We start from the raw sequence: 24,688 nt of genomic DNA, 5'->3' as shown, positions 1-24,688 counted from the left end.
GGCTGTTAGGCGAATGAATGTCTTCTTTCTTCTATCCAAAGCAATGCCCTGCCCGAGGCTAGCAATGGCTTCTGTCTCAAAGTAATGTATGTAACAATACCAGATACACATCACACAAGGTCTTCCTAGGCCTTCAGACGCTGGCCTTGCAAGTCCTCTTGCGCATCCTTAATCAAGAAGCTATCGAAACGTCAGCACGACACTCATGCATGAATCTCAGACGAAACCTTAGAACTCACCTATACCACCATATCGTCGGGAAGACCGTCATCAAATGCCATAGACTGTGAGCATCGATAGCACCCCACCAAGGCGGGAAATCAAACAACTCCAAACTCATCGCCGTAATAACCCAAGCAACAATTAAACCAGGCCAAGCCGCCCACCCTTTTTTGGTCTTTTGATACCTACTCACACTGAACCAACTCCAGATGACATTCTGAATAACGCCCACTACGACATTAGCAGTCATGTTGTAGGTATAGTCGAACCTCCAGAAACTGAGATAAGAAACATGAGCCACATAGAGTGTGGCACAGAGTAAGATCCATGCTCTGAGCACAGAACCACTTCTCGATGTCTGTTTATCCAGACGAAAGACTCTGACCACGGACAAAAACATGCCATACATGACTGATGCCGCAGCCCCAAAGTAATCCAACTTCTCCGTCAGATTGAAGTCTCTGGTGTGAAACACACAACTAAAGATCCAGCTCGCAAGACCAAAGTATCCAAAGCCGAGGTAAAACTTCCTCAAGGGATAGCTGGCTGGCACCTTCTCACGCAACACTTTCATGCCATGATCGTGAGCCAAGAAGTTGAGGAGCGAGAAGATGACGCTGAACGGCTCTTGCATGCCAAGGAAGCGGTAGAAGGGCCATTTTCCGTGGAATTGGAGGACTGGCTCGCGGTAGGGTGGCTCGCGCGCAAGGCGTTTGTCGGTTACGACGTGTTGGCAGGAATAGTCGCATTCGGATGGGCAGTCCCAGAGGAGGATGCGATGTTGAAGTGCTGTGTTGGAGGCTTGTGTGAGCATTCGTGTCCTTGTCGCGTTCATTGGTGCCTTTGTGTGTTCCTTGGTCTTTCTGCTTATCGGATGTCGAGGGATGGGTGTGGCTTACATATTGAAGGGCCACCGGGTATGCAGTTTGTTGCTTTACAGACCTATGGTTGTCGTGTTAGCTAGCCGCTCGTCTTTTGGATGCGAAGCTGTCGCAAGTCGTATAACTCACCTTGACGCACTCTTTGAAGTCCGGCAAGCGGTCGCCTAATGATGCGCTGGCTGCTACGACCAGAGCCGCCACTACAGCAGCTCTCAATGCGTTACCTCGAAGATGCATGTTTGTGTACTTGACATGTCCCAAGCTCTCCTGAGATTCGGGCTTGTATGTGCCGAGGCTAGCACACTAGGAAGTAGATTATAAACGATTGCAGCAAGCCTTCAGCCAACCGACTGGGCGTCTGGCGGCAAGTCATCACTATTCTCTCGTATTATATATCTTTGTACTAACCCCGTAATAGCAGTGGTAGCGCGTCTGCTTTGCATGCTGAAGGTCTAGGGTTCGATCCCCTAGTCGTCCATCTCCTTTTGCTCGTCTAGGTGCTACTATGATGATGCGCGTTATTCTTTTGTAGGCAGAGTGTAGGACCATAGCAAATGCTGCTGCGCTGATCGCCTTTTGCTCTCATGAGGGGAGCTTTGTTGCCAAGATTGTGGCCGCAAAGGGGATACCCCTGGACAGACTATCAATACGTCCTGGACTATAACATGCTTGGTCAGGCTGGGCGCTACTAACTCAAGGAACTTCCGAGTGGGTCTCGTCGGACACGAGGTGCTCCTATGTATGGCCGGACGTGTACTCGTCGCGACTGGCTTTGCGCTATAGCTTTGTGAGGATGCCTCCCACACAGAGGGGTTGATTCAGAAAAAAGAAAACATTACATTTCCACGGCTGCGAACAATGTGAAAGCTCTCAGTGGAGAATCAGGACAGATCATGTTCGTTCTCCAGGTGACTGTTCAAAGGAGTGAAGAATACTGCTATCGCTGGCTAGATCTGGATTTGCCCAAGTCGGGCATAGCTCTCGAAATAGACTGCGTCTACCGCTTGTTCTTCCTGTCGTAATCGACTACGTGCCGACTTTGATGCTGCTTTGCCATCTTCCACCTAACATAGAGCATAATCGCATCCTTTGCAACCACAAACAGACATCCTCCAACCACGCTCCTTCCCCACTTGTTTTGTAGTAAGCCTGTAGCTTTTCCTCTCGTCATACCAAACATGCCTGTCCTTGAGGGCACACTCGTCCATGAGAGAGGCAGGATTTGTGCGAGCAGGTCGCCGGACACAGATGCTATGGTCGGGAAGAGAAGGGCGGACATGACAGTCTGGGCGAGAGAGTTTGTGCTGAACGACAAGAGTCGTTCTTCTCTGTTCTGAGCTGCTACCGGAGGAGGATTCTGTTGCGGGCGGGGTGGTTGCGGCGGCTGCGGTATATTCTGATCCTGTTGTTGATCTTGAGCAGGGAGAGGAGCGTGGTCAGGTAGTGGCGGTGCATTGAATGGGTGTGCTTCCCCCTCTTGGACCTCAAACATGACGTCGGCATCATCAGCACCCGCCCAGTCTTCCCAGATATTCCCGTCGATTCGAATTTCGAAGTTGGCGTCTTCTTCGGCAGCCTCCAGCTCTGCATCGACTGCTAACTGAGCATTGGGGTCTGTGTCAGTTTGACCACTTCTTGGTTGTATCTCTCGGAGCCATCTCTTCTCGTGCTCGGCCCAGGTTCGCTGATAGAAAGTGTTGTAGGCTGATCGGATATATGGCAAGATTGCGAAGGTCATGCTTGCCGAGGGTGGCCAGGAGATCATGTCGAGGGTATCTGACGTGTCGCCTTGTGTCGCAAAGAAGACGATGGGAAGTACGGGGAGGATTGAGTCGGCGAGAGTGGTGCGTGAGAGGATAAGAAGCGGGGTGATGAGAGGGAGGCCGACGCGTAGGCGCCAGTGCTGCATGAAACTGCGTAGTTGATCGATGGGTCTTGCTGCTGTCCAGATGTCGTTGATCAAAGGCTGGAGGATGCGCCTCGAGTCTTGTGGGCCGAAGATGGAGGTAATTGTGTATAGACCATGGACGGCGCAGGCATGGACGACGGCACTAAAGGCTACCGTCAAGGCAGCGGGCGCCACAGCCTTTGCTGCCAGCCTCTCCAAAGTTCTGACGACCTCGACTACAGGATCTCGTGGGCGTAACAGTTGGATGTTCGATTTGCATTGTGGGCAGGCGATGACAGGCGGGCCTATTGTGCGTTTGCGCGTGGTTGGTGACTCCAAGTCGGCAATCCAGTCGAGTAGACAGGCCTCGTGCGCTACCAGAGCACATGGACATGGGTCTCGCCACACTGATGTTTCCGGACCATCCTCACTCTCGTCAGAGAAGCATATCCAGCACTTCTTCAAGTCGTTATCGTCTGGGATCTGAGGCGTCTGTCGCGCTTCCGGACTGGGGTGGTTGACTAGCACGCTAGATTCTTGGAGGGAAGAGGCATCTTGGGAGGGCGTTTCTTGAGCGTTCTGTTCGTTGTTCTGTCGTTGCGACGGGCGGCGCTGCATGGACTCCATCGTTCCGGTTGTTCGTAGTGTACCTGTAAAGGATGGATGCGTAAGTAATGGTATGCGGCAGCCTTGGACGGAAAACATCATGCGTCATGCCCCGCGTGTTTCAGCCCCGCATTGGGAAGGCGCTAGGGCCCGTCACTCCAGCGTGCCTTCCCAGACCTCACTTCTCCATCTCATTGCACGAGTACGAGTACTGCCAGTCTTTAGATGCCTCGCAAGACCTTATAGACGGTTGTCTGAGGAACTGATATACCGTAACCGTGGCGGCGTTTCTCGAGTGAATCACGAAGGCCATTCCGTGATAATGAAGACCTGTTTTGACTTCCTTCGTGCCAACACTGAGGAAGGTCATTGTGTTACATCGATCGTTGGGTGAAGAGTATAGCACACTCGCTGACGTTCGAAGGGTCTGTATGTCCTGTCATAGTGATGTCCCAATTAAGACGGCTAGATGCAGAAATGTTTGCGTTGCCATTGAGCATCCATGCCTGTGCAGGCGGTATTGAATAATATCATTCATCATTGTCCGTCGTAGAGCGAACCAATCACCAAAGGGTGGTCAACTATCCCGCTAAAGACAAACCCAACTTCGAGGACTCCGTCGTCGACAATCTCACTCTTGCGCCGTCACTCGTTCCCACTCGACACCAACTATCACTCGAGCCAATTATCCGCTGCAACGACTAATTAATTCCTGCCCTCTCCCTCAACCGCACTCTTCCTCTTTTAACACACTGGTGTACTCTAGCATACCAGATCTTGCTCAACAGCATCACGACTCACGATGGCTCCAATAATGAGCCTAATGGCAGCAATGCTAGGACCAGCCCCTCTTCCCTCCAGCTCTGGCCGTAGGGTGCAGCGTCGCGCAAGGTGTGCGTTGCATAAGTTCTCCAATGACCACGCTAATACCGACAGAAACTCTGGAGCTCAAGCAGAATCCGACCCCGAAAGCATGATCAGAGAATCGATGGAGGCCTTCGAACTGATCGACATGTGTCGCGAGCAAGGCATATGTTACTGCAAGCACGGTCTGACCTACAGTGACCATGCAAAGGATCGACGTATCCTCGAGCGTATCATCCACGAAGCCGGGGAGAAGAAGCCCCGCCTCTACCTCCACTGGTCGGTCGAAGAACTCAAGAACGAAGTCAAGTTGCGCAACATCAAACTACCCAAGAAACGCACGAGACTTGCTATTGTCGGCATCCTGGAGCACTCCAATCCCTACCACACCTTCCGTCTCATGGACCCACCTGCCGAAGTCCGTCTGCGCATCTACGGCATGGCACTTGATGATGGTAGAGGCGAGGATCTGAGCCCTCACGACGTTATCGAGCCTGCTCTTCTCCTCACAGCTCGCAAGATACGCTCCGAGGCCATTCCTGTCTTCTACGGCCTAAAATACCTCCGCTTTGGTGTGCCCTCCAGCGTGTAACTCAAGGACATGAAGCCCGGAGGGTATTTCTCACTCGGCGACAAGGCTTGGCTGGGACACGTCGGCCCCGACAAGATCAGATACTTGCGCCACATCTCCTTCCGCATGACTGAGCTATTCGACGAGTTCGATTTTCACATCGATCTCGCCAGTCGTTCCGCCAGCGCCTGGCGCATCCCCTTCGGCAACGAGGTCATGTGCTGCCCATGCGCACGTCAGGAAAAGTGGACGCTGACGCAGTGGCGCGAGCACATGGCTATTAGACTGAAGCCAGAGGACCAGAAGGAGATCTTCGACAACATCGACAGCTGTACCGAAATTGCCAACAAGGCTCTCCTGGATTTCCAAGCTCTTTGTGTTGACGGCGAGAAGCTTGAGCCTACCATTGCTGGTCTCGAGATTCTGAGTCTAGCTGCCAAATACATTCTAGACTCTCGTTCGATGTGGACTTTCGCTGGTGTCGACTTCTCAGGCATTCGTGGCTCTACCGGCGACGACAACGGAGACGATGATGCCAACGATGATGCCAACGATGATGCCAACGATGATGAGGAAGAGAGTGATGACGACGAGAACTAGGCAGATAATACTTCCCCGCGTGCGAAATACTGTCTCACATGTAGCTGCCTCAAGGCACAATACTTTCTTACATCAAAGCGATGTCATCGAGATCTTTTGTGTCAACGACTCCCTGCATCAGGCTTATCGATTTGAGATACTCCTGTGCCTTCATACAGCTTATTGTTGCCCTGCTCTGATCCTTGTGAAGAAAGGGTGTGACAGTATTCTGCACACAGGGAGGAAGGAAACTCATTGAGAGAACAACAGCCAGGTCTTGAGCTTTGCTCAAGCAAGAGCCGGCTAGAATTCCACAAAGAATCGAGGACTGCTCTGGTGGTCAACCGAAAAAGACGAGACTGAGAGGACAATGGCACAACGGTCAAATGCTCGAGATGTAATCACCTTGTCATCTGTGTTGGGAAGGGAAGCGAGGTAGCTTAGAGCAACTACGAACGGCCGCTTCAAAGTCTCCTTCCTTCGCACTGGCTCTCCTGGTACCTTGATCAACTTTTCCTTTCCATAATTGTCCTTGCCCAAGTCATAAGTTGAACAGAAGGCCAAAGCACCTTCCGTCACGACAGTCTATTAACCCCTTTCAACAGAATCAATACCAAGTCTCTGTGATCGAGACTCTTCCACCCATAATTGATCTCCCAGTCAAACACAATCATTCTTTTCGCCTCGCTCTCGAATCATAAGGCCTTCGACTTCCAATCAATCGACATCTCGAACTGGAGATATTCAATGACTTCCACATGCAAGAAATCATACTATCAACGCAAGATCTTGCCCATCTCATCAGCAAACTTAGCCTGCTGAATCTGATGGTCAATGATAAGATTATTGCATTCCGACTGAACTCCGATCTTGTCTGCCTTGTTCTTTTCAATCCATCCATGTGCCTGGTGGTGTAGTGTATACAGTGCATCATCAGAATATGAGCGCCAATCTTGGATCATTGACGTGGTTGGATGGGTGGAGGGTTGAGTCGGTTCTTCATCCTCGTCTGCTGAGGTAGTCATGGTTGCGTCTTCATCTTGGACTTCATTCTCGGCATCATCGTGGTTCTCAACGACGCCGGTCTCATCTTCGTTGTTGACATTGGAGATTTGATTTTGCTTTCTGGCAGGAGCTCGAACACCCCTTGGATCTGATGGCTCTGCAACGGAAACACGAGTAGAGGCTCGACGCGGAGTTTTTCTCAGAGAGCCATCGGGAATTCTTCTATCAGGACTAGTAGCCGAATCGGTCACAGCAAGTTGCGTCTCGCTCAGGACTTGCAGCACTCCAGGATAGCCAGCCGTCACAGCACTTCTCACGGCGATTTCCAGCAAATCGAGAATGGCAACTGAGTCCTCATCACTAGGCAGACTCTCAAAGATCGCTCCCAGTGACGTATCTTTAGTGAACTCATGGATATTCGACAACTGCACTCTTGCCGAGAAAACAGCTGGTGACACTGCTCTCTGCTGCAGATCTCTGATGCAGATTTCGATAAACGATAGTGCAAACTGTTTAGTCTTTTCGAGCACCTCCTGTCTCTGGAGAAGTTTCTCTAAAGATGGTTGTTGGCTGGTTGTTTGGAATTTGTCGAAGATTTTGGCCATGTGGTTCTCGACCAACTCTTCGCTTTGGGTGTACTGGTCGGTGATCTGTTTGACGTTGTCCTTGATCCTGCGCAGGTTGTCGCTGACGGGCTTGGGCATGGTTATTACTTGGTCAGTCATGATTATGATGATTGGACAAAGTAGATGAGATACCCAAGACGTGGGAGATTACAGGTGGCACTTATAGCCTACACTCAACAAGGATATCCTTTGGCCATTCATCGGAGCAAAGAATACAAGGATGGCTAAGGAGCTTCCTCTAGCTATCTTGAAGCCGTCAGAGATAGAGGCCTAATTTGATGGAGTGCTCTTTGATATAATCAGCTTTCCATTGCAGCTTACATCTCGCGCAATGATATCTGGAGATAGATAGTAACCCATTGACAGCTTTTCAGACCGCCGATTCATTCACTAGCCAACCGCGTTCTTTGAGACAACTCCGCGTTCCTCTTAGCTTGCATTCTTCTTGATTGTGTTTGGGGTCGGTTGATCTCTTTATGTTGCATCGTGTCTGGGTCTGCGTACAATTGTTTGATGTTTGCCTTGTATGGACCGCAAAAAGTCTCTTGTGATGAACGAAGTTCTGTGTGGTGTTCAAAGAAAGGTTGGGAAGAAGATCATAAGATCCAGGTATCGAAAACACAAGTGCTTGGATGACCTCAGATAATGTGCTCGATAGTAGAATGTGGACATTGAGAAGTGGCCAGTAGAGATACAAAGCATCTCTTCTCGTATCTGCACAGTTTATTGAGCATTGTTCGTTCGCTTGGGCCTTTTATTCAAGGGAGGCGTTGGGCGTGCAATGGAAGGCGCGAGGATTCGTCACGCGGCCCGATCAGGTTTCTGTAAATCATCACATCGAAGTCTCGTTTCCTGGCGAATGTTACAATCATTGCGTGAGGATAGATTCAGACTCTCCCTAGATACTATGGTAGAAACAGAGTTGGAGTATGCCGACGGTTGGACCGTGTAAGGCAAACTCAGTCTGTAAGACTATAACCGTTACTCAGTATCATAGAGAAGGGTAACCTACCTTGAGCACTTGAAGCGGTCGCGTGGCTATTAAGTGATCACCAGAACGGTTTCGCAGAGTTGGAGGTTGAGTAATGAGTCGGCCGACAACCGCAGGAGCAGAGTGCCTTGATCTCCACTCTGGCATCATATCGCTGGAAGACGATTGATCTTTCGGATGAACAGGTCGTCCGTCGCGAGCGGGAAGGCCGAGTCCATCGCTCCTAAATATAGTGGCTAATGTCCGCAAAGGTCTCCTGTTTGGAACCCCCAAAGTCAGAGGTCACGATGAACCTCACACGACAAATTAGCTCAGAAAATCATTCCTCTACTCTCTTCAACACTAGGTATTCGAGATAGATTTCTGGTTTGACAAAGTTTGTGACATGTCTTGCACATACACATACCCCAGTCGGCATGCACTCGTGATGTGATAGTAGCCACTCCATCTCACTTGCGGCGCATAGCTTATTATTGGTTTGTGATGTCTGCTCTTGCTCGTTCTTCGGCCAGATAGGCAAGTGAAGATATGACCACACCCCGACTGGCCGTTCACTTGACTTACTTTCAGCAAACATCTCCACGTCTGATGCAATCGATCCTCTACAAGCAACCTGACTGCTTCTCTCCGCAACAATAGACTCCAAATCTGGCGGATTCGGCATAAGCGAACTCAAACACGCCTTTTGCTGCCTTTTCTTTGCTAGCCAAGACCTCGATTAGCAAGTCGACGGCCACGAATTCGACCAGAGTATATCCACTCTCAGTAATTGCCATGGTAGCCTGGCAGATAACCTCACAGCGCAACAAGGACATACTTCAGTATTGCTATACAGTGCGCACGAGTTCAATCTTAGATATAGGGATTCCGCTAACGGTATTGCTAGATGCGACGCGAGTTGAGCAAACTTGAAGACGCTGCTCTCAAGTATGACGATGAGATCGCAAGGAGAAATGCCACCACTGTCACCAAGGCAGAGCCTGAGCCCGAGGAGTCCTTCAAAACCGTGAAGATCGAGCCTGAGACCTCGCCCGCTCGCACAACTACGGTTCCTTCTTCCAAAAATTGCGACTTCTGCGATTTTACCCACAACATCAAGCCTAGAAGTTACTGGCGCAATGGTGCCTCGAACTCCGGCCAAGAAGAAGCAAAACAAAAGAACACAGGACAATCCCGACGAGTCTCTAGCAAAGAGCAAGAAGCTTAGACTCACAAGCTATGAGTTAGCAGAAGACAACGGACACTATATCAATAGTACCACATCTTCAATCTTGCATTCGACCGCAAACAATAAGAATCCCGGTAGACTTGGAGTGAAGTCCAAACCCCAGCCCTCAGTCGGAGAAGGCGAAGACTCCGAAGAAGAGACTTCGAAGAAGGCAAAGAGCTTGAAGAAGATAAGATCCTCGAAGACGAAGAAGAAAGCTCCTCAGAAGATGGAGAAACCTGCGAGGAAGACAAAGGCGACTACACAGATGATGGGAGACATTTTGATGACAAATCCTGGAGAACGAGAATCGCTAATATACAAGGTTCAAAGGGAGCTCGACTTGTGGAACGAAAGCGACCCTGGAAATGGTATAAACTGATTATGATACCACACATTCCTGCCTAAGGGCACGCCGTTGCTAGAATACCATATTTCCCCTTCGATGGCCTAGAAGTTCGCTCGGGGCTGCACAGATCTTGAGACTCTACCATAACAGCTAGTTTAGCGTTTGTACAGGAAGATTTTCTAATGTTTTCATTCTCCATTACCCAATAGCAAGCCAAGTCAATGTATTCATACTTAGTGACAACACCTGATGCCAGTATCAAAGCTTCCTCGTCATCTCCGTTTGAGCTATCGAGTGCGTGAGACGGCGTTGATGGACGGTTCTCGATGTTGGCCGATTTTGGAGTCGAGTTTGGAGACTGTGTTTCCATGATCTAGACAGCGGAGGTTTGTTTGTAAAGATCAGCTACGACAACGCAGGCCTGATCATACAGCACCACGCGCTCCATGCTATTTCGAAGCCAAATATCCGACACAATGTCTCGGACAGCAACATGCGTCAGGTGCAAGATGACGGCGACACATTGCTTGTCCACTCCTTCGAAACCTCTGATACTGTCCTCAAGTCCGACCAGAAGCCAACCGACTGGCATATCGTTGATGATATGAGGGTGTTTATTAATGACAGCCCCTAGAGCACGGAGAATATTCATCTCATCATCTGGCCTGATCCACGGGAAAGCAGAAAGCCGAAAAACAGAAAGAGGTCTCGAGGTAAGCTGCAAAGTAGAGAGCACTTTTGAATCTTTCTATGATCGAGTTGCGATGTCCTAGACGCATAGCTTGATGAACGACATCACAGCAACGCGATGTATGTTGAGTCTTTCGTATTTGGAGAGATGCCCTTGGATATCCTAGACCGAGGTATCGTCGTGTCTTTGGGTAGTAGCAATGTTCTGTGTGATATCGACCCTTGACCGAAGCGTCTTGTGTAGTTGTGATATATCATGAAAGCTCGTAATGATACCATGGACGTTTCCCTTGATGTCCCGAGTATGGAAGAGCAAGGGATCGACCATGATGAGAGCCGGTCTTTGAAGTGGCTGGAAGCCCAGAAGGATGTAGTGCCTGATGAAATTATGTCTGTGGAGTGATGAGATGTTGGAACAAGGGGCATGCAAGCGACACGATATTCTATGATCAGGAAGGGCTGCAAATTTGCAGTGCCAATTCTCAAAATCACTGTATCAATCGAGGAAGGAAAGACACAACTTCGAAGAAGCTGGAAAGTCAGGGTTGCCGTCAAGGAAGGAGCAAACAAGAACCAACGCACCGTGTTTGACACACAGACACTCAGCATCCAATCACTTCCACCCTCATATACCATAGTCCCCTCATACATCCGAATTACAAGCCTGTATTGTTCGTTCGGAGATCCCCTGACCACCGGGCAGTCGTAAGTTACCACCCTCTTCCTCACCTGGAGGATTGGTAAATAACGACTGCGCGAAGCCGGGAGAAGACGGGACTAAAGCCCCTTCTTTTTGCTTTATGAGGCGGTGTGTTCGATTCTAGTCGTAGGAGTTCTGGTTTTGCAATGATCTTGTTATGACTTCCCTGCTGTCACGCTGTTGGTGCAAAGGCCTTTTTGCTATACTACTGGGTGGTCACCAGTCATTGCATGAGATACAGCTGATTAGGACCACCACGTCGGTTTGATGAGATTGGTGTGTTTTGGCTATCTGTCAGATCAACTTCTAGATCTTCATTCTGCCACTGATCTAATGTTCCGCGGTCAGTTTCGCCTTCGCTACCCCCAACTTTCGGTCTTAGCTTTGGTCTTCTTGCCCTCAATCATCTCAGAGTCCTCATGATCGAGTCTTGATCTCTTTCTTACTCCGATTAGGTTCGAAGCAAACTTCGCAACCTTGTCGAAGTCTTCAAGCTCCGCAGACTCGGCCAGAGATCCGGACTTCGAAAAGCGGACAGACTCGATGATGTTCTTGGACTTTGCAGACTTGGTCACCTCCTCGACGTCTGACGGTTTGGTAACGCCGTCCAAGTCTCGCAACACAGTCTTTTCTGATGACTTGGTGATGTCGCCTCCGTCAGAAAGGTTGTCAGATCCCTCACAAGGATTAGCCAAATCCTGCTGTCTCTCAATCTCCCTGTCTCTGGTGGCTTTAAGACAGCTCCATCATCTCTTGCTTCTTCTTGAGACTCTGATTTGATCAGTACACACTCTCCTGACTTTTCTAAGCTCACTAACCTTTTCAAGACGCTCCTCATCTGTCAAGATCTTGTCAGTATTTCTGATACTCTCTAACTTGGTACCCTCAGGACGATCAGGTCCTCCAGCACGTCTTGAGTTCTTGACACTACCGCTGAAGAGCAAACGTAGCATAGAGAGGGTATATTTATTGGCCATGACTTGGTATAGTCAGTAAAGTATAGCAGTGGTTGAATAGTATACTTACCGAGACGTTTGAAGTTCTTCGTCGTATCTCAAGTCTGCCAGTCAAGTTCCTGGATCCGCCGACAAGTCCAAACCCGCCAGATCAATCTGTGCAAAAGGACAGACTGATGGTGATGTAAGATGAAGAGAGGTAGTAGCATAGGAAGTCTCAGGTTGAATTTGACGCGCATTCGTGTTTCTTCTGCGGTTTCCATGACTGAGAGAGTCGAGTGAGGTACAGTGGACTTTGGAGATCTGTTGGACTGGGTGTGATGTGTAGTAGAAGAAGAAGAAGTGGTTGTAGCCTGATCAACCAAGTAAAAGCCGGTTAGATGTGACAGTGAACACGAGTGAGAAGCCAGCATTGCTTAAAGGCTCGATTGAAATCTTACTAGCAAGTAACGCCAAACAATGCCCGATGACACTGAATGCTCGACAAGACTCCACTGCCATCAAGACCCCTTCACTTCCCCTCCGCAATAACAACAGCAAGCCCCAAAACACCACCAGCCAAGATAGCAGCCCCCCTCACATAATTCAACCATTCAAACCTCTTGACCATCTTCTTCAACTCCCCCTCATCAACCTCATCCCCTCTCCCTTGCCTCTCAAGTTCCGCCATTTCTCTAAGTGGATTATTGCACACCGGCAACATAAGCCCAGTGATAGGTCCAATAGCTATACTCAACACTGCTGCCGCCACAAAGCCTGTTCTTGTTCCCATCTCCATGCCTAGCACTTTCACAGCAGTGTTGGCAGAGTAGTAGGCCAGATAGCCAAAATTGGCGGCTGCGAATGTGGCGGCTTGGGGGAAGAAATGGCTGCCGCGGGAGAAAATGAAGCGGATGGAAGGCAGTGTTACTGTAGGAGAAGGCTTTGAAGAGGATTGAGAGCGGGCGGAGTTAGAGAGTAGGGGTGTGTAGAGGGCGGAGATTGAGAGGATGGCTCCTGCTGTTGCTATTGAGACGCTGGGGCCGACAACCTTGGCGATGTTGATTCCAGTGGTGGCATCCATGTTTGCATTAGGCTGATCAGATGTTTACTTTAAGCTTCAAGTACGCCTTTTGTAGTGAGGAACAGTAGATTTGTAGGTGCGGTGTCTTTGAATGGATGCTTTAGAACTGAACTTGATGATGGCAGCTTTGCTTGATCTGCGTATGTTTGTGCAGAGATTTCAAGAGGCCTTGATGGACGAAAAGTGTAGTGTATGCCGAACAGCTGTGGTGAGCATTAAGAGGCTTATAGCTTAGATGAGGTGAGGTAGGACCCATTACGTCATGCCAGGGTCACCTCTGTCATCGGATTTTGACCATCGGATTTTGATTGAGATGAGCCCGCAGTCCGAGTCTCTTACAGTACTATTGCTGAATATAGTGGTGAGGTAAGTCATGTAAGCTCGATCATAGCCGGAGACAAAAGCAGGGCAGTCATCGGTTGAAGCTTCAACGATTCAAATGTACCAGGCAGTGTATTTTGACGTGGCACAATATGAGAATGTCGAACGAGGTATGGGTATCGTGGAAGAGCAATGTGAAGCAGTCCTCAGTAAGAGATATCGAGGCTGCCAGAGAGAACGGAAGGTATCGCTGTTACGTAGATGTATGCAGCATGGATGTTCAGATGATTTCCAGATCATCACTATCGCTGTCGACCGGCATCAGGACTCTACCCTTACCAAGGCTGTCACGTCCAGGCTCCCGAATACCCTGAGCGAGCTGAAACCTAGCTTTCTTTGGGCTCTTCTCACCAGTGCCAGCGCCTGCGCCAGCAATCGAGGAACCGATAGAGCTAGGACGTGTATGTGTGTCAAGCTTGGTCTGTCCCTTTTCAGGACTGATGTCGCGCTTCCGAGAAGACTCCCCTAGACCTCTTCTTGCGTAGCCGCCCCAACCCATGGCATCAGGACCCGCCGCGGTCGTTTTAGTTCCGCCAGGGAGTACAGCAAAAAGCTTCCGACGGTTCTTCGCCGGACTAAGGCGAATCTTCGAGGCGTCTTTGTTGATCAGACCGAGCTCAGCTGCGGTAGGCTTGTATGGGGGTGCATCCTCATTTGTGTTGTCCAGCGCAGTATTTTGGTTGCTGGTGCCTGTTGTGCTTCTCAAGTATTCAGCTCCAAGACCATTTCCCAGCTGACCCAACTTCTCAGCAAGCAGTCGGTCCTTCTCTTTATCCTTTAGGCGGCGACGCAATGCATCGGCTTTACCATGGTCGTCTTGATCGAGGAGGGAAGCCGCGGTACGTGAGCCCGGACCCATAAAGTATCGCTCATTGCTTTCCCAGTCTTTCTTCATCGGGTCTTGTCTGCGCTTGGAATAGCCATTGGGGAGTACGTGGGAGCCCTTCTGGTGTTCGCTGTTCGGCCTGTACATTGTGTTGACCTCCATACGTGATGCTCTCGTCTTACTAACCGCGAGCTCGACGTGGAAGTCGCAGAATTTGTTCTTGCGAGCGTTGACCCAGGAGTGGCATTCTTGTCCGTTCTTCTTCAAAGCCGTGCAGAAACCGAGGTCTCGAGCCGAGCCAACTTCCATAAAGGAGTCTTCTGAGCTAGCAAGCTTTAGACTGAACTTGCCAGAGTGTTGGTTTGTCTTTGGAGGCATGATGGTCGGATTAAGCATGGCAACTACGGTTCCAGGAGTCATCTTCCAGAAAGCCTCGAATGCTGTGTCAAAGAGGAACAGATCGATCTCCCACTTCAGATCCGTAAGCGTCATGACCATGAACTTTGTCGGGCCGGAGTTATCATCCTCGACGGAAGAGTTCTGCTTGTGCTTGGGTCGTGTATCGTATGGAGATGACTTTGATGCAATGATGGCCAGCACAACAAAGTCAGTCTCACAATATGGAGGCTCATATAGCGGTGCCTTGACTTCTTTCAGCAAGCGGGGCAACGTGTAGACCTCCTTGCCGTCCAAAGCTCTAGCCAGAGTAGTGTGTGGTAGCTTCCGCTTAGAAAGGTGAAGCGACGAAAAGCTCTCGAAACAAGATCCATCCGTAGCAGGTTCGGTAGAAGTGGGTGTGTCGTCGTGAGAGAAGACGACAGTCGGACGGAAGGAACGACCTCTGACTTCTGTGGATGCTGCAGAAGGTTGTGGAGCACGCTGAGCTACGAATGGACTTTGCGAAGATGAAGAGGTGGGGATCGAACGGCTGAAACTGCTGTTGCTGTTCTCAGAAGGTAACTGTCTGGTCGCTCTGTCGCTTTGTGTACGAGGCAATTGAGTTCTCGGTTGTGTTATTTCACGACTTGCACGAGGAGTCGCTTGAGCAGTAAGTCCGAAACCTTGGGACCTCGACTTTTCGATTCTCTCGTGTTTGGCTTGTTGTTGTTCGGTGGTAAGGCGATTGGCAGCGATGCGTTCGCTGAAGCTCTGCTTTGGCCTTTCGGGTTCCACAGGTATATTTGAACGGACTACTGTCTTGTTCGGCAGGGTTGAACCATTCCTAGCTCTTTTCAATGAAACGTCGGCGGCTCTGAGACCTTTGTCGATACCGAGGAGTATGCGTGCTGGCGAAGTGGGGCCATGCGTTGAAGGAGGCGGCATGTGGCTCTTGATGGGCGATACGCTGACTTGAACGGCCGGTTCAAAGGCGGCTGCATGTGTCTTTTGTCTCTTTCGCGGCGAGTTTGAGTTTTCCGAACTTGGTCTCGATTCATCGTCGTGGGTGTTTTGCGACGACTTTTGCTTCTGCAGCTTTTTCAGTTTAAGTCTGGCCTGGATGGCTTGGAGGCGAAGTTGGAGTGTTTCCTCATCGTCGTCGCTGTCGCCATCGGACATTGCCATGATGTCTTGAAGAGCCCTACTGGAAGAGGGTGGTTGTTTGCGAGGGGAAGGTGAGACGTCACGGTCGCGATCCTGAGCAATGCGATCTTTGTGTTCTTGCCAGCGTCGTTTTCCGTTTGGCGAGCTGAGGAGAGCTTCGAGCGGCGACGTTGGTGGCCAATTGATGCTGTTTTGGCTTGCCGGGACTGTGCTATGGTCAGCACCGACGCGATTCATGGTGGACTAACGACGCAGGGTTGGAAGGAGGTTGGATACCTTTGGCTTTGGGGGACTGGCGGACCTGCATTTTCAGGGAGTCGCTAAGAAGATGCTAGTTGAGTGACAGGCGGTCGTCATGTCATATGTACACAACGGTCGGACACGGATGCAGGGTCGGACATCAGTGTAACCGGAGCGTCAATCGTGGTACGCTTATGCGCCGCAATCTTGTCCAGGAAATGCTCTCACAACCACTTCTCTGCAAAGCCACAGGACAAGTTTTGATTGTTGTTGATATCCTAGGCTGTTGATGTGGCTATTGGAGTATTCTTGATGGAACAAGATATCCGAGAAGTCCTCTAGAAGCAATAATGATGCTCAATGCAATCAAAGCATGCATCGCAAACCAATCAACACAGCCAGGGTCCAGAGAAACGCCAAGAAGACACGAAGACGCGTCTCCAATTCAGTCAGTTTTGGGAAGTCTAATGACTTTCTGGCAAGGGTCGCGTCTTCCATGATACTTTCCCTAACATTTCCGAATTGACACCAACAACACCAACCAAACATGAAGACTCGAGCAACAAAGTCATCAATCAAAGCTACCGAGGCTACAGAGGAGACAGGCTTCGAGAGTTCGGGTCTCGAGGCCAGCAACAACCCTCCGCTACTCTTCGTTCTACCGGAAGGAGCGTCTCCAGATGCTCGTGTCGTGACTCTGCCCAATCCGGCCACCACAGCTCCTTCTCGATACTTTTTCTGCCCGACCAAAGGCATTCACGAGTTCACCAAAGTCGCAGTCCCGAAAAAGACACCCCGTAGTTGGTTGATCACTCCCGAGCAGAGTACAACCGGGGGCCCTGATGCTGGCTCAATCGTTGACAGAGGCTACACTGTTGAGAATGCAGATCTTTTTGTCGCGACCCCGGTTGATCCTCTCTTCGTCCTTCTGCCTGCCTTGATGCCTGCCGCCGACTCTCACGAACAACTTTTCCTCACCATTGACGATCACCTCGACAAGCTGGCCGAGAAGGCAAAACATCTGACACAACTACTCCGTTCCACCAAGATACAACAGTCATTCGAGAAAAGGGCAGATGCTGTTTGCGACAAGGTGGACCTTGGGCATGAGAAGATGTTTCGCCTGTCGAACGAGAAGCTGCTGGCCGAGCTGCTTAAGAAAGCAAGTCGCATGGTTGCCAACGGCCTTCCTGCCTCGTTGGAAAGCCACTTTGTCGAAGAGGCTCTGAGAATACCCATGATGGCTGTGCAGCGAACAGGGTCGCAAGGAGAGGAAACTCCATCAAGAGACACTGACACCGCAACGCCATCTACAGCCACGGAACAATCACAACCTTCCCAGACCTCGGCCGTCACCGAAGCCACTTCTCTCACCTCAGCCTCTGACTCTACTCCCGATGACATTACGAACCTCCTCCGCCTCCGCACCGCATTGAATCTCCTCTTCTCGACATATATTCCTAGTTCTCTCCACACCCCGCTGAACACCCTGTTGAAGAGTCCGACATCACCGGCAGATTTTGCTCCACTTGACGCACATCTTGGCCATATCGCTGACGCAAAACGTCGTGCTCAAGCTCTTCGCTCTCTCTCCGACAATGTGTCCCGCAAACGCAGTGCTTACAATGATGAGGAGGCCGAGGAAAGAGAAGCTGCCAAGAAGAGGAAGAAGGAGGAAGAGGAGGCCAAGAAGAAGAACACAAGCAGAGCCGTCAAGCAATTGGGCAAGGTCAACACGACGGGTATGATGAAGCTGAGTTCCTTCTTCACAAAGGCTCCAGCAAAGAAGTAGTTGCAACAATCAACAAGACCATGTACAGCTCCTCCGCCTGTCGGACATTGACGCCACTCAGATGCTCGATAGTCATCTTATCCTTATTGCGCGTAACATGACAAAGTTGATGGTGGCGCACCTTTTGGCTGTCTCATTTGGTGTCAGGTCGCTCGCTTGAATCTTTTCTGTGAGCTTTTGTATTCAGGAAGATCGATTGTCCACTGCACGAGGTTCTGATTCAGTCTTTTCAGCTGTTCTCGAACCACGCGTCTTGTGGGACTTATTCATTACATCGTTCGAAGGGGATCTCGAGGACGGTATCATAGAACCCCCTACAGTAGTCTCCAATTGCATATATCACCTACTCTCAACAGAAAAAAGGACCTTTTCTCTCAGACCGATGCCCTACCATAGTCTTGACGCTTGAGAAGGTCATTCAACCGCGGTGGAAGAATCCAGACAGACGCGACCTCCTCTTCTCCAACTTCTTCCCACGTCCCGTCTTCGCCTCCCCACCAAATCCATCCTCCTTCACAGCCTTGACATAACTGCCCTCCTTGAAGCTACTCCGCTTACTCTCCTCCCCACTGCTCGTCTTGGCCACCATACCAATAGGAAGTTTAAGCAAGTCCTCCTTCATCTCACTCAGCTCATCTCTGAAGCGATCACTATAATCCTCCATCTCTGTGCGAAGGCGATTTTGGTACATCTCCATCTCTTCCTCTAGGTCGCAGATCTTGTCAAGGACGTTGCGAATGGTCTGTTGGCGTTGAGACATAGCGAGACTGGTGAGTTCTTCTTCGGACGCGCGGTTTCTGAAGGAGACGCGCTTTTTCTTCTTGCGTTCTCTGGAGAGGGCTTCTTGGACTGCTTGGTCGATTTCTTCGGCCTTTGACTTTTGGTCGAACAGCATGTGATTGCGTTCCAGAGTGAGTTTCTCGAGTGCGTCTTTCAGTTCGTGGCGCAGATATGTGTCGTGGGGAAGAGGACACTTGCGTTTCTCTTCCTGCTTAGCAACTGCCACATTATTCTCGAGGTGGAGTCCCGAAGACAGATCGCTGAAACGAGAACATAGCAACAGACCACTCGGAGAGCGGTGCCAGCTCATGTGCATGTCAATGATCTGCTGCACTTCATTCATCCAGGCGAGTGTACACTGGTTCTTCGGGCCTTTGCGAAGCTGTACAACATTAAGTCTCGGCAGTAACAGTCACATAAGACGTAGATCTTACCTTTGGGTCCTTGATAAAGTCTGGCATCATCGACTCAACCAAACGCTCTTGCTCTGGAGTGTATGAAGCGATACGTTGCTTCTTTGTCGTAGTGCTCAGGGATCTCGGATCGTTACCAGCTCTTGGATCAAAGATAGGTGTGTCCACACGACCTCTCGATTTGGACCCCAGACTGGCAGAGCGAGAAGCATGGTTCACGCGTTCAGTATCTTCATTGATAGGCGTGAGGGTTTGTGAGCTCCACGCGCGAGAAAGTTGGTCTTTGTTGGTGACTTTGACGGCGGCACTACTGAAACAGTCAGCGATGAGATATGCTTGGTCTTGCGTAGTGTTTACGCACCTTGTAGTGCTCGTCATGGGAGTATTCTTCGGATCAAGAACTCTGGCACGAGTTGTGGATGGAAGAGTTGGTTTGACTGAAGGCTGACGTGGCATGATGTGGTGAGAACAACCGCATTCGGCAGTGGAGTATGTTGATGACAGGGGCTTTGCAGTGGATATTTCATGCGGAAAGGAAAACTGCGTTCGTGTTCCCGTGAAAGGACCAAAGCGTGCGCGGCTGTAGAAAGACGTGTTGTTTGTTGACAGCAAAATCCGCTTTCACTCCTGGCTACGCCAAGGTCAAGAGGCAGTAACTTACTCACGGTGAATACAAGACAAATCGTTCCCAACTCTTTGATTGCGCCATCGGGGTTCTATAGAGATTACACTCACGCCTCTGGTGTCTATTGGAGCTCTCCATAGGCATAGAGCCCATTCCAGTTGACAGTCGGAAGATACGACTTTTACGAGCAAATGAGCCTGTCCCTCACCTCCTCGCGCGTGTCTTGGTTCATCTTGCTCAAGTCCGACTATTCATGAGTTCGAGGATGTCGCCCTCAAGCTTGTGAAAGCGTTTGCTGATCTCAAGATCCACGTGCTTCATCTTCTCATTAATCAGCTTGCGAAGAGTCATCGAGAGAAGCCTGAACCGCGTTCATCCAAGTCAAGGTATCTTGTTGGCGAGGAGCTTTGCGCAACTTCAAACGGTCAGCAGACCGTCAACATGATTAATGCACGACATGATCTTACCTCTTCGTCTGTGTTAAAGGGACGGAATCGGAAGCCGTCAGGAAGCTTAACTGAGACTGCGCGTGGTGGACGGAAGTTCTCTGGGACCAAGTGGTTGTGATATTTACGAGGGGTCGACGTCATGTCTGCGTTGCGTGTCGGTCACGAGTAGTGTAATGTTTCGGAGAAGAGAAGAAATTCGAATCTGGATGAGTCTCGTGGTGGCGCGAAGAAAGGTTTTGCTGAGTACAAGTTTGAAGGGCGAAAGCAGCGTGAAGTCAAGTCATAGTTGGAAGCAACACCTGAGCCACAACCAGGCAAAAATCTTACTCTCGTGCTCAGCCTGCTTGACACGGCTACCTGTCCAGATCTTAGTACACGCACTCGCAGAATCGCCACAATCTTCACTTACAGAATTGGCTGCGTTTGCACAGAGCCTTGGTGCGTCTGCGGGAAGTGACGATGAGCCGCGATGCGGTGATGGCTTTGCTTGAAGTGGCCGGGCGCATTGGATCGTGTTACCGTTGATGCGATGTTTAGAGACTTGTGAGAGTGTCTCTGCTTGATGCACAAAGAGCAACGATACCAAACAAAGGCGGCTCCTGTTCTCGCGATAACTGAGACTTCTTGAAAGCGCCGCCAAGCTGTCAACAAGATCGTCGACATGAGTTACGGCTTACTCTTGCCGCTTCTTGTGTCGCCCGTGTACACGTTCCAGCCTGTGAGAAATCAATCAAGAAAGGGTGTTCATCATTCATGCCCTAGCGGTGGGTCTTGGTTGCACCAAGTCCAACCAACATGTAATAATTAGTCTGGAAGAGATCCCAGGCTAAGCAGCCATAGCATGCTGACTCGACATGCTCTGCCAGCTCGATGCAAAAATTTGATCAAATAGCTAGGTGCTACTCCCTGTGAGCCAAAGATTATCACAAACACAAATCCGTGTGTATGCATAGCGATGTCCGCCTTCGCATCCCCGGGATAGCTTTATGGATGGTGAAAAGTGTTGTCCGGTCTCACAGAGTCTGTATTCTCACGCCAGAGACTGGAATACTCGACGTTTCCTTGGTCCCACAGCAGTAGCGCGGCTGGGCGAAAACAAGATCTAGGTTGAAAGATTAATGATTTCATGCGTGACCAGATCTGCTTAGGATAAAGTCCTTTAGGCCGGATATGTCAGCAAAAGAATCAAGCCTTGGGAGGGGACGAGACAGATCGAGCTGCTTCGTCGAGCTGCTTCTTCCTGGCGGCGATTTCGTTCAGTCGTCTGAGATCCTCGAAGCCTGTTGGCATTGCTGTGTTCCAGTCTTGCCTCGCGTAACAAGTTTGGCACAGAAATCCGGCGTCGCCTTTACCTCCAATAGCCTTCCACCACAGCTTCATGCCCGAACGCCTATCCCACTGACAACTAAAACAGGTGTGCTGAGTGCGCTCTTGATAGAGGATAGGCCGATGAGATTTCCAGGGTAGCTCATCCCTCACCCAGGGGTAATTCAGACACCAACGTCTAAGCGCATGGTATCTCTTGTATTCCTCGCTATGTTTCCGAGCAGCATTCCAGGCCGTGGCTTGCTGCTTCCTTCTTTCACGAAATGCAGGATTATTCCAGTAGAGACGTGTGTATATCCCAGCAACTCGCTCTGAATCAACCTTGCGGTCTTCATAGCTCAGGTCGGCCCAATTGTTCCGAGCACGTACATGCATAAGAGTTCCAGATCTATTTAAGCACGATTTGAGTACCAGAGGGTGGGTGAAATGAGTCTTCGCCCATGACATCACGATCATGATTGCGATAGGCGTGGACAGAATGCTGTAGCCGGATGCTGCGTGCGAGATTTGCAGACTGGAAGACGTGCACGGACTTCAGAGTTGGGTCTAGGACAGGAAACAGCGTCTAATGTTGCAGTCCTCTGTCGAACGTGTTGGATAGAAGTATACGCGTACCTAGAAAGGCCAAATTTCGTTCTTCAGAATTCGAGGAACAAGACCTCGTTTGGGCGGAAGTCACCGAGTGCTCCTCAATCTTGGCAAGCACGGTCCAGATGCACTCATAGCGAGCGACCTCTTGCTAAACAACCATCTCCCATCGATCATGTCGACCGACCAGCGTCCGGCAGAATCCGAGCAGACCCTGAACACAACACCTACAACTTCCGTTGGCTGTGTCGAATGTCGCACGCGACGACTGTATTGCGAGATAGACGCCGCCGATCCTCGCCAGGCATGTGGAAGCTGTGTACGCAATGGTGACATCTGCTCCAACTTGACGAGCACTGCCGCTGCTTCTCGCCCGCGCGCTACGCCGCGTAATCGCGTCCAGAAGGTCAAAGCTGTTACGCGTGTAGCGTGCAATTGGTGTCGACGGCAAAAGGTACGATGTTCCGGTGGGACACCCTGCGGCGCGTGTGCTATACGTGACCAACCATGCATGTATCCTGCCGTGAACAGAAAGCTGCCTAATGATGGAAGCTCTGCAACAGCAGATAATTGGGAAGCTGGTCTTCCACGCTACGATCTATCTGGTCGTGATGAGATGGATGCTCCGCCGTCTTCGAGCTTGCAACCTGGTCAGATCCATCACGCTCCGGCTCCGTTACCCCGGCACCATGCTCGCAAAACTGTGTCGGAAACTATGAAGCAAAACTTTACGTGAGTTGATGACCTGAGACTGATGCTTTGGTCGTCCTAATTCGTTCTTCTAGTCTGGGACTAGACAAGCAAGTTGTAGCAGGGTATATCGAGGCTTTTTTCAGATTTGTCTATCCTGTCGGCTGCATGAGCTTTCTGCATCAAGCTACGTTCCTTCGTCAATGGCACACTTATAGCCTAGATCTCTCCCTGCTCAGGGTAGTATGTGGAAGTGCTCTTCGGGTGTTCTCGACTACTCAAGAGGATAACGAACGAGCAGCACAGTGGCTGCAAGAAGCCGAGCTTGATGTCCTCCAGAATCTTGGAGATCTCACCATTTCCCGTCTGCAGACTTTGACTCTGCTTGCCTTCTTCGAGTTCACCTACCATGTGCACTCGCCGAAGGCATTGATGTTACTTGGACTGGCGGCCCGTCTAGCTTTCGCGAAGCGTCTCAATCATGAAGACGACAGTCTATCAGTAGTTGAGCAAGAATCTAGGAGACGCCTGATGTGGGCCATCTTTGTCCTGGACAAGTTCTGCTCTGGTGGTGTCACTGAGCTGACGTTAGTTCTTGCTGAACATATGAAGATCCGTCTGCCTACAATCGAAAAGGCATTTGGTTTTGGGCAGCGTACCGATACTGAAGTTCTTCGTCCGCGGCTCATCGACGGTGTGCCAATTTCTAATGCCAAGGGTATGGACGAGTTTGCTTACACCATACGTCTCTTGGATTTGCTCCGTAACAAAATTCACAAGTAAGTCTGTCCGAAAACACTCCAATTCGTTGCTGACATGAGACAGGTTCGCCAAGCGTGTGACCTCCACAGACGAAAATCTTTACTCATCGGCACAAGAGTTCCTCGCCCTAGATTCAGCAATCGACACAATCGATCAGCAGATTCCTGCGGACTTGAGATGGGACAATATGAATCTACAGAAGCGGATGCACGCGCCAGGTTTATCAAGCTATATCATGCTGCATACTTGGCGACTACAGTGCAAGCTCGACCTGCATCGACTGACGGTGTCTGGAACGAAAGAGTGCATATCAGAAGCAGCACTGCTTGACACCCCATTAGAATTTGCTCAAAATTTGAGGCTCAAATGCCTATCGCATGCGGTTGAGTTGACAAATATGTGGTCTGAAGTTCTTGATCTCGGCCTTGCGAAACCCGTACACGATCCAGCAATTTCTGGCTGTGCGCATCAATGTGCAAAGATTCTGACACTCATCCCTGAACAAGTCGGCTACTCGGCGCCAGGTCAGGAGAACAGAGTCGGGGCTGTTCTGATCTGCCAGATGATACTCAGACCGCTCAAAGACATCTATCCCAAGGCCAAGATCTTGGTGAGTAACCACCCAACTGTATTGCCTTGCTCTACTAATCAGGCATAGTATGATGATGTTTGTCGGATGAGGTCGGAGCTCAACTGCGCTCCGGTGCAGGATTCTCCCAACGCAATCCACCACAACGGTATAAGCGAACAAAACTTAGGTGTGACAATGCATGCAAATAACGAGGACCAGGTCAGAAGTCTACTTAATCAGTACAATGGTTGATCAATATTCATTCCTTGGAGTTTTTACAATGATTGAGAACGGGATGCTGAACATGGCAAGGAACATGGCCGTATCTTGCAGGTGCTTAAGAACAGGCATGGCTTCAATCTAAAAACCAAGACATGTATGCCCCGGCCTCCTCTGTTTGCTTCATCAAACAAAGTCTTTCTGCCCGTCTCGTCACTTCCCTGGCTTTCGTCATTCCTGCGGTAGTACACTGGTGATATCAAGCTGTGTATCCCCTCATTAATAC

The 24,688-nt window shown here is 50.1% G+C and overlaps 13 protein-coding genes across 13 annotated transcripts; 4 read left to right on the top strand and 9 right to left on the bottom strand.

Annotated features, from left to right (window-relative positions):
- Positions 1-125: 125 nt before the first annotated feature.
- On the bottom strand, positions 126-1,036 carry AUEXF2481DRAFT_64474 (uncharacterized protein; the record flags this gene model as incomplete). Its single annotated transcript, XM_013489598.1, has 2 exons — positions 126-180; positions 240-1,036. 2 exons carry the CDS (start codon positions 1,034-1,036, stop codon positions 126-128), a joined length of 852 nt encoding a protein of 283 aa, XP_013345052.1.
- Positions 1,037-2,100: 1,064 nt separating this feature from the next.
- AUEXF2481DRAFT_3907 (uncharacterized protein) lies at positions 2,101-3,618 on the bottom strand (the record flags this gene model as incomplete). Its single annotated transcript, XM_013489347.1, has 1 exon — positions 2,101-3,618. One exon carries the CDS (start codon positions 3,616-3,618, stop codon positions 2,101-2,103), a length of 1,518 nt encoding a protein of 505 aa, XP_013344801.1.
- A 577-nt stretch (positions 3,619-4,195) lies between these two features.
- AUEXF2481DRAFT_636676 (uncharacterized protein) lies at positions 4,196-5,307 on the top strand. Its single transcript, XM_013489658.1, has 2 exons — positions 4,196-4,488; positions 4,534-5,307. Exons 1-2 carry the CDS (start codon positions 4,400-4,402, stop codon positions 5,051-5,053), a joined length of 609 nt encoding a protein of 202 aa, XP_013345112.1. The 5' UTR covers positions 4,196-4,399; the 3' UTR covers positions 5,054-5,307.
- A 1,080-nt stretch (positions 5,308-6,387) lies between these two features.
- AUEXF2481DRAFT_87808 (uncharacterized protein) lies at positions 6,388-7,829 on the bottom strand (the record flags this gene model as incomplete). Its single annotated transcript, XM_013489625.1, has 1 exon — positions 6,388-7,829. Exon 1 carries the CDS (start codon positions 7,339-7,341, stop codon positions 6,388-6,390), a length of 954 nt encoding a protein of 317 aa, XP_013345079.1. The 5' UTR covers positions 7,342-7,829.
- Positions 7,830-8,881: 1,052 nt separating this feature from the next.
- AUEXF2481DRAFT_78814 (uncharacterized protein) lies at positions 8,882-10,004 on the top strand. Its single transcript, XM_013489614.1, has 2 exons — positions 8,882-9,067; positions 9,120-10,004. The coding sequence occupies exon 2, from the start codon at positions 9,352-9,354 to the stop codon at positions 9,820-9,822; it is 471 nt and encodes a 156-aa protein (XP_013345068.1). The 5' UTR covers positions 8,882-9,067; positions 9,120-9,351; the 3' UTR covers positions 9,823-10,004.
- Positions 10,005-10,371: 367 nt separating this feature from the next.
- Positions 10,372-11,218, bottom strand: AUEXF2481DRAFT_636665 (uncharacterized protein). The gene is made up of 2 exons (XM_013489657.1): positions 11,062-11,218; positions 10,372-11,010 (listed from the first exon to the last, which is right to left on the bottom strand). Exons 1-2 carry the CDS (start codon positions 11,128-11,130, stop codon positions 10,585-10,587), a joined length of 495 nt encoding a protein of 164 aa, XP_013345111.1. The 5' UTR covers positions 11,131-11,218; the 3' UTR covers positions 10,372-10,584.
- A 320-nt stretch (positions 11,219-11,538) lies between these two features.
- Positions 11,539-12,156, bottom strand: AUEXF2481DRAFT_28351 (uncharacterized protein; the record flags this gene model as incomplete). Its single annotated transcript, XM_013489422.1, has 2 exons — positions 11,539-11,900; positions 11,994-12,156. The coding sequence occupies 2 exons, from the start codon at positions 12,154-12,156 to the stop codon at positions 11,539-11,541; spliced, it is 525 nt and encodes a 174-aa protein (XP_013344876.1).
- Positions 12,157-12,452: 296 nt separating this feature from the next.
- On the bottom strand, positions 12,453-13,198 carry AUEXF2481DRAFT_87806 (uncharacterized protein; the record flags this gene model as incomplete). Its single annotated transcript, XM_013489624.1, has 2 exons — positions 12,453-12,488; positions 12,576-13,198. The coding sequence occupies one exon, from the start codon at positions 13,196-13,198 to the stop codon at positions 12,647-12,649; it is 552 nt and encodes a 183-aa protein (XP_013345078.1). The 3' UTR covers positions 12,453-12,488; positions 12,576-12,646.
- Positions 13,199-13,498: 300 nt separating this feature from the next.
- On the bottom strand, positions 13,499-16,580 carry AUEXF2481DRAFT_636457 (uncharacterized protein). Its single transcript, XM_013489656.1, has 2 exons — positions 16,224-16,580; positions 13,499-16,153 (listed from the first exon to the last, which is right to left on the bottom strand). Exons 1-2 carry the CDS (start codon positions 16,252-16,254, stop codon positions 13,800-13,802), a joined length of 2,385 nt encoding a protein of 794 aa, XP_013345110.1. The 5' UTR covers positions 16,255-16,580; the 3' UTR covers positions 13,499-13,799.
- Positions 16,581-16,734: 154 nt separating this feature from the next.
- On the top strand, positions 16,735-17,979 carry AUEXF2481DRAFT_3901 (uncharacterized protein; the record flags this gene model as incomplete). Its single annotated transcript, XM_013489346.1, has 1 exon — positions 16,735-17,979. The coding sequence occupies one exon, from the start codon at positions 16,735-16,737 to the stop codon at positions 17,977-17,979; it is 1,245 nt and encodes a 414-aa protein (XP_013344800.1).
- Positions 17,980-18,345: 366 nt separating this feature from the next.
- On the bottom strand, positions 18,346-19,239 carry AUEXF2481DRAFT_38662 (uncharacterized protein). The gene is made up of 2 exons (XM_013489494.1): positions 19,194-19,239; positions 18,346-19,141 (listed from the first exon to the last, which is right to left on the bottom strand). Exons 1-2 carry the CDS (start codon positions 19,218-19,220, stop codon positions 18,398-18,400), a joined length of 771 nt encoding a protein of 256 aa, XP_013344948.1. The 5' UTR covers positions 19,221-19,239; the 3' UTR covers positions 18,346-18,397.
- Positions 19,240-21,084: 1,845 nt separating this feature from the next.
- On the bottom strand, positions 21,085-22,182 carry AUEXF2481DRAFT_636468 (uncharacterized protein). Its single transcript, XM_013489655.1, has one exon. It carries the CDS (start codon positions 22,026-22,028, stop codon positions 21,432-21,434), a length of 597 nt encoding a protein of 198 aa, XP_013345109.1. The 5' UTR covers positions 22,029-22,182; the 3' UTR covers positions 21,085-21,431.
- A 155-nt stretch (positions 22,183-22,337) lies between these two features.
- AUEXF2481DRAFT_87801 (uncharacterized protein) lies at positions 22,338-24,571 on the top strand. The gene is made up of 4 exons (XM_013489623.1): positions 22,338-22,892; positions 22,946-23,629; positions 23,676-24,222; positions 24,271-24,571. Exons 1-4 carry the CDS (start codon positions 22,672-22,674, stop codon positions 24,433-24,435), a joined length of 1,617 nt encoding a protein of 538 aa, XP_013345077.1. The 5' UTR covers positions 22,338-22,671; the 3' UTR covers positions 24,436-24,571.
- Positions 24,572-24,688: the final 117 nt, after the last annotated feature.

Source organism: Aureobasidium subglaciale (genome assembly GCF_000721755.1).
Source record: "Aureobasidium subglaciale EXF-2481 unplaced genomic scaffold scaffold_7, whole genome shotgun sequence".
Classification (NCBI taxonomy): domain Eukaryota; kingdom Fungi; phylum Ascomycota; class Dothideomycetes; order Dothideales; family Saccotheciaceae; genus Aureobasidium; species Aureobasidium subglaciale.
The sequence above is the reverse complement of the archived record's forward strand: the minus strand, read 5'-3'. Positions and strand labels throughout refer to the sequence as shown.

Excerpts from the sequence above, each read along its gene's own strand:
- AUEXF2481DRAFT_636676 (XM_013489658.1), top strand. The coding sequence starts at position 4,400 with ATGGCTCCAATAATGAGCCTAATGGCAGCAATGCTAGGACCAGCCCCT. Across the intron at positions 4,489-4,533 it reads AGGGTGCAGCGTCGCGCAAG|AAACTCTGGAGCTCAAGCAG; the intron begins GTGTGCGTTGCA and ends TAATACCGACAG.
- AUEXF2481DRAFT_78814 (XM_013489614.1), top strand. The coding sequence starts at position 9,352 with ATGGTGCCTCGAACTCCGGCCAAGAAGAAGCAAAACAAAAGAACACAG.
- AUEXF2481DRAFT_636665 (XM_013489657.1), bottom strand. The coding sequence starts at position 11,130 with ATGTATGAGGGGACTATGGTATATGAGGGTGGAAGTGATTGGATGCTG. Across the intron at positions 11,011-11,061 it reads GTGTCTGTGTGTCAAACACG|CTTCTTCGAAGTTGTGTCTT; the intron begins GTGCGTTGGTTC and ends CTGACTTTCCAG.
- AUEXF2481DRAFT_636457 (XM_013489656.1), bottom strand. The coding sequence starts at position 16,254 with ATGCAGGTCCGCCAGTCCCCCAAAGCCAAAG. Across the intron at positions 16,154-16,223 it reads CCAGTCCCCCAAAGCCAAAG|TCCCGGCAAGCCAAAACAGC; the intron begins GTATCCAACCTC and ends ACCATAGCACAG.
- AUEXF2481DRAFT_38662 (XM_013489494.1), bottom strand. The coding sequence starts at position 19,220 with ATGCCAGACTTTATCAAGGACCCAAAG. Across the intron at positions 19,142-19,193 it reads ACTTTATCAAGGACCCAAAG|CTTCGCAAAGGCCCGAAGAA; the intron begins GTAAGATCTACG and ends AATGTTGTACAG.
- AUEXF2481DRAFT_636468 (XM_013489655.1), bottom strand. The coding sequence starts at position 22,028 with ATGATCGTGATGTCATGGGCGAAGACTCATTTCACCCACCCTCTGGTA.
- AUEXF2481DRAFT_87801 (XM_013489623.1), top strand. The coding sequence starts at position 22,672 with ATGTATCCTGCCGTGAACAGAAAGCTGCCTAATGATGGAAGCTCTGCA. Across the intron at positions 22,893-22,945 it reads ACTATGAAGCAAAACTTTAC|TCTGGGACTAGACAAGCAAG; the intron begins GTGAGTTGATGA and ends TCGTTCTTCTAG. Across the intron at positions 23,630-23,675 it reads CTCCGTAACAAAATTCACAA|GTTCGCCAAGCGTGTGACCT; the intron begins GTAAGTCTGTCC and ends GACATGAGACAG.